The sequence below is a fragment of the Lupinus angustifolius genome, chromosome LG06 (genome assembly GCF_001865875.1).
Source record: "Lupinus angustifolius cultivar Tanjil chromosome LG06, LupAngTanjil_v1.0, whole genome shotgun sequence".
NCBI lineage: Eukaryota > Viridiplantae > Streptophyta > Magnoliopsida > Fabales > Fabaceae > Lupinus > Lupinus angustifolius.
Window position 1 is genome coordinate 1,823,860 of NC_032014.1, and position 5,957 is coordinate 1,829,816.

The 5,957-nt window shown below is 29.6% G+C and overlaps 1 protein-coding gene across 6 annotated transcripts; it reads right to left on the reverse strand.

Moving 5' to 3' along the window:
* On the reverse strand, nucleotides 1,262-4,333 carry LOC109348787 (G2/mitotic-specific cyclin-1-like). 6 transcript variants are annotated; one of them, XM_019589341.1, is made up of 12 exons: nucleotides 4,031-4,329; nucleotides 3,814-3,931; nucleotides 3,641-3,697; nucleotides 3,383-3,428; nucleotides 3,120-3,287; nucleotides 2,888-3,013; nucleotides 2,572-2,661; nucleotides 2,215-2,436; nucleotides 2,024-2,122; nucleotides 1,725-1,903; nucleotides 1,423-1,593; nucleotides 1,262-1,389 (listed from the first exon to the last, which is right to left on the reverse strand). In XM_019589341.1, exons 1-11 carry the CDS (start codon nucleotides 4,089-4,091, stop codon nucleotides 1,446-1,448), a joined length of 1,314 nt encoding a protein of 437 aa, XP_019444886.1. In that variant the 5' UTR covers nucleotides 4,092-4,329; the 3' UTR covers nucleotides 1,262-1,389; nucleotides 1,423-1,445. The 6 variants fall into 6 exon arrangements, with proteins under 6 accessions (XP_019444886.1, XP_019444885.1, XP_019444888.1 ...); XM_019589340.1 differs by having other exon boundaries at nucleotides 1,262-1,593; nucleotides 4,031-4,327; XM_019589343.1 differs by having other exon boundaries at nucleotides 1,262-1,593; nucleotides 3,120-3,260; nucleotides 4,031-4,325.

The following is a 5,957-nucleotide window of genomic DNA, read 5'->3' on the forward strand; positions in this document are numbered from 1 at the left end:
ATCAACATGCTAGTAAATATAGAGTTTAATATATAAGCACATGTGTAAGTTATTTTAATGTGTTAATTATTCTAACTCTTAAATAAAATAAATATATGTTAATAATTGCTTGCAGGAATTTATATTTACTAACCTCTTATTAAAGAACAAACATTAAAATAAATGCTAACCCGTTTGCATATGTTGTAGACATATTCATTTTTTTGTTTTTCTTTATCATTCATTCAGTAATTATCATTAATTATTAAACAAATGTAACATATATATGAATAATAATTATTATAATAATTATGTAAAAGAGTTCAAAACATTCACTATTTGAGAGGATCTAAATTTATTAAACAATGTGACAGTTGTACTCCATGCCAAAGGTCCAACAAGAGTTAAAAATTATAAGAAAAAGGATGCATGATAAAATTTTATACACAATTAATATATATATTATTTATTTGCATTATATATATTTAATGATTTTTTATTACTAAGAGCATCTATCTTCTCATATAATTTATTTCAGATATGTTTTTAACAAGTATTGCTTTTAGCAATAAAATATTGTTTGAGTTGAATATATTTTTTCTCATAGTTTATAGGAAGTAAGAATAAAATGTATCCATGTTTTTCTGTGATATAGTAGTCAGAACTCACAAGTTTCTTGTTAACTTCTTGAACTCCTTTAATAGTGTATTGGTGGAATAAGGGTAAAATAAAAAGGTTATACCTGATATGGATAATATAAAATTTGTTTTTGTTGTATACATTTTTCTCGTAGTTACATGGAGTAAGAATGAGATGTGAGCTTGTTTTAAGTAAGAATAGAATGTTATCCTATCTATCATTTCTTGTGTTATCATTTGTGATTGGTCTTGTACTATCATTTGTTTCCATGTCTGAAATTGAGTGTAACTTAATTTAGATGTAAATAAATCTTTCAGCTAAATTAATGGTCATTCATAATAATATAAGCATAAAGAGCATATTAGACATATTAACTAAATATACCTTAATGTACCAATATTTTGATAGGATAATGTATCGTGTACTACATACCGAAGAGAACCGCGTATCATGTGAGATTCAAAATATAAAGGCCATGTTTGTCCAGAATAGAAAAAATATCCATCTACTTCTGTTCTTGAATGATTGAGAAATTGTTTCTATACCATCATCTCCATTGTTTTATTCAATGGGAACAAGAGAAATACATATTTTAATTGGACAAAGTATTGTTCACTTAGAAGTTAGAAGAACACACCAGCAATTGTTGGAAAGGAAATGGAACATACATTAAAAACAACTTGACATTAAAGGATTTCAGAGTCCTAGAAATAATCTCATAGTCTTTCTTTCCAAGTGCAACCCATGAAGTTGCTCAAGTGTATTATGATGATTATGATATGATGAGAGTGAGTCAAATGTTGTTGTTAGTAGCTGTACATGACCTGCTACAATGTGTTGTTCTCTAGAAGAAAACTTGCTGGTTCATATTTTGCAGCATAGATAAACTTAGATGAGCAATATTTCCTATATACCCCTGTAAGTTTCCCTGTCCCAGCCTTCTTGTGGAAATCAACCATTAAACTCGAGCACTCTCTGCAAAAACAACATCGATGTCAAAAATATGTTTTTACTCACTAAATAATTCACAGCCGCAATGACCGCAATTTAAAACACTGTCAAACTAAAAAAGCACTGAACTGAATGAAACCAATTAATGTCCTTACAATAGCTGATCTTCTGAGTAATTGGAATGCCATTCACATGTCTTACTCCACTGTTTCACACTATAGACAGTGCATTGAGCTGTGTAGACTGCAGCTGCAGCTAGCAAAGATGGTGGGAACTTCAACATCTCATATTCAACTAGAGATAGCTCAACCAAGAAGAAAGCTAGTAGCTCAACCTGTTCCATGGCAATGAGTAGAGTAATAAGGTTAGTTATTATGACATTGTTGGTTATGAGTTATGATTTATGATAATAAAAAGCATGGTTGGAATATTTAGCACAAAGATGGTTACTGACTTTTTTGTCAGCTTGAGCTGCTTTCAGGAACCTTTTTATAAAAACATATGATGTTGGCACAGACATGTTAAACTGCAATGTGTTCACCATCAACTTCTCCTGAAGGGTATGAAAAGAAATTCTCAGTTACTTGTCATATCTAGTGGCTCCCTAAATGCAAAACCTTAAGATTAAGAGCAAACAAATGATACCATTTCCAGAACTTCTTTCCTGGAATAGGCTTTGTCTGATATAAGAATAAGATCTCCAACCACAGGAACAGAAACTTCCTCATACTTGCATGCCAAAAGCAAAGCAACCAGACCAACCAACTGAAGCTTCTTTCTTACCACTGTCTGCTTTTCCAAAAATCTATCTATGAGATTAACTGTGAGAAACAATGTCTCGTGCAAGAGATCGAATTTGTCGTGCACCTGAAGGTTTAAAACCAGCATATCAATATTTAGGCACTGAGATTGATTGAAAACAAAATCAATGATAAAACTTTTGATCAATATGCATTTTCTTGACATAAGCAATAATGGTTCAGTAGAGAACATTTAATATACCTCAATAAGCCAGTCAATTAGTATGGCTCTCATTCTTTCATTAATGTCGAATTGTTCTGCCATATAATTCGGTGAGACACAGCTAGTACCCTGCAAATAGCAAATGCTATTAGTTATAAAGATTTGATAGGAAAAACTCCATTTCTCTTAATTAATTTATGCTAATTCAGTCCAGTGAATATAGTTCTCAAAAAAGTATTCGATCTTCTTCGTAGTTCAAGTTCAATTGGCCTTGTTAATCTAAAGTCCAAACACTATCAATGATTTAAAGATGAGTTTTCAAATAACCAGACAACTGTTTCAAGCTATTCAATACCTCAATTTTTCTGTAATGTGCATAAAGATCTTCAATATAGTCCACAACTGCAAGAGGGTTATTTGCATCACTGCTATCAATGTCCAAAAGAGGCTCTTCATCTATATCCTCCATCTCAACTTCCTCCTAATATAATAGACCATTTATTGCAATAACATCACCAATTAGATCTTGAAACTTATTTGAGGGACAGAAGCAATAAATAAGATAAAAGAGACATAAAATAAATTACCATCTGATCTGGTTCATTGTGCAATACTTCAGTTTGCTCTAGAGACATGGGCACTGATTGATCTTCTGTTGACTTGGGTTCATCATCATCAATAAAGATAAACTGTCCAAATTCATTTGAATTTGAGATTCCCAAGTTTGACTTCTTTGATCCATGTTCAAATTTACCCCAATACTCAAAATCTTAGTTTCAGATTGAATAGTTAATTAAGGATCTATACAATGCCGCAAAATTTCACCAAAAAAATAGAATAGTGTGTCTACCTCGGCGCGAGTTTGCTTTGTGCTAGCAACTTGTGCAGCAAATCTCCTAAAATAAAAGTAAATAAAGATAAATCCATGACATTGAAACTTGTATGAAAATTAAATAAAATCTCACCATTCTTCCAAATTTAAAAAAAAAAAAACAGCGGATCATATAAAGTGAAATGAATCTCAATTTCAAAATCTGAATACTTTTTTCCTATCTTTTTCACATCCACCAAACAATCACACAAAAGGGTCATTAATCATTATCCTTACCTAGTGATTGGTCTATGAACTGGATCTGCTTGTTTCTTCTCACAAACCTCATATTTTCTGTGTGCCCCAACAAAACAAGAAATCCAAACAATTAACATTAGAAACATAAAAAGACAACAAATTGACAAGGGAGAAAGACAATGCAATATTTTTTATGAAAGAAATCAAATTACTCTGAAAAACCCCTCTTGTTAACGACACACGGGTATCGACCTTCCACTGCCATATTCTGATTGATAATACCTAAGGCTCTTCTGTTGTTCTGCCCAATCTTTCTGGTGCCCATTGGATCTAACACAAACACAAACACAAAAGTGCCCATGTTATATTCCATTAATCTTGGCATCGAATTGAATCTTAAAAATTGACTTAACTCCATAAAAATTGTACCTTGGAAAGAAGAAGTTGTGGGGTTGATTGAGTTAGAAATGTTATCGTTAGAAATCACCATTCTGATGAACAAATCGATTAATCAATCAATAACTGAAGCACCCACACAAAAATAATCCAAGAAACCGAAGATTGGTACTAGAAGAAGAGCATGAAATAAAATAGAAAAAGTGAAGTAGCCAAGCAATAGAAGAGAGTGGAAGGGGATAGATATAAGGAAGAGGGAGAGAGAATAGAGACAGTGATATTGAGAGAGGTATTTGTTGTGTGTAGAGAGACAACAATTCGAAAACTCAACGGCTAGTTCAATTGTGAACGTTGAATCGCTGGCATTTCCATCACTCTTTTTTCTCCTTTTTCTTATATTCTATATAAAGATAATAATATAACGTTGTGTCCTAAGTCCGTAATAACGGTAATAACGTGCTTGCCATGTGCACTCATCCTATCCCTACGCCCAACCAACTTACCATTGTTATTACTAGAATGTAATATTTTTTTTGGTTTCCACTGTTATTCTTACACTACATACAATCTTGTCCGAATTGTATGTGAGATTAACTTTTCCAGGATATATTTTTTTTCATCCACAAGACTTAAACCCCTTAAGATAAATCAACTTAAACTAATGTTCGTTGGTACCAAAGTATAATATGTATATGTATTTTTGATAACTTAAATAAAAATAAAGATTTATATACACTAATTATATTTTTTAACGTTTATTTATATTACTTCGAGAAGTAAATAATAATTAAATATGAATTGTAGATGATACAATGACAATATATATTTTCCCTTATTATATTACATTAAATTACACTTTTACAAAACTAGATTTACACAAACACATTATACTAATTACCACTAACACATAGGTGTGTATAATCTTCTTATTTTTTAACAAAAATGGATGATGAATTAATGTATTATACTTGACTCCTTGAAAGCTAATGAGTTTAATTTATATAAATTAGAGTTAATTTGTACAGAAGACACAAAAATGACAGAGAATTGGTATAGTTTAATTAAATCTAAACATAGGTCAGTATAAGTTATTTTACTATTATTTGTCTTTTTTATACTGAATTTTTATTGAGTGTCATTTTTGTATTATTTGGTAAACATATTATAATTAGAAAAGGATAAAACAAATCATATGGATGCTTAGTTGAAGTTTAGTGTATTACATAAATAAATCAGGACAAATAAATAAAAAGTGAGGATGGCTGTGAATAGTGTAAATGTCATATTTTTGTCTATTTTGTATGCTCCATTCTCACCAAATATTAATTTTAAAGTTTAGGTAATTGCGCATGGGTAAGCCTCATATTTCAATCAATCACACATCAACAATAAGGATTAAATTCAAGATGCTTACAGATATAAATTGAACTTTTATCAATATAATTAATATTTGTTTGACCAAAATGTTTCTCACATTAATGATAAGAATTGCTTTAATATCTTTGAAATATATGAATTAAATTATTAAAAAACAATATTCATTGGTAGAATATATAAATTATTCACAATATTAATAAATAATATGGATTTAGTATGAATTAGTTACAATATTATTTATTAGAGATGTATAATTTAATATGAGTTTAATATTTATATATTATCAGTATAAATTATAAATGTCTAGACACAATCACTACATCATCAATCATTCATTTTTTGTTATTTTTTTATAGTTAATAATAATTGAAAATGTATATTAGATGATAGATTGATATTGTATAAAACTTTTATATATATATCATTTAATATGTATGTGAATGTTTATATTTTTAGAAACTTAATATCTCATCAGTTTATATAGATTGACATTGTGTATTATTTTTATTTAAAGTTGAATAAGGATTGGCGAGTAAATGAAGAGTGATGCGCAACATACAAAATTATGAAAATGTTGGTGCAT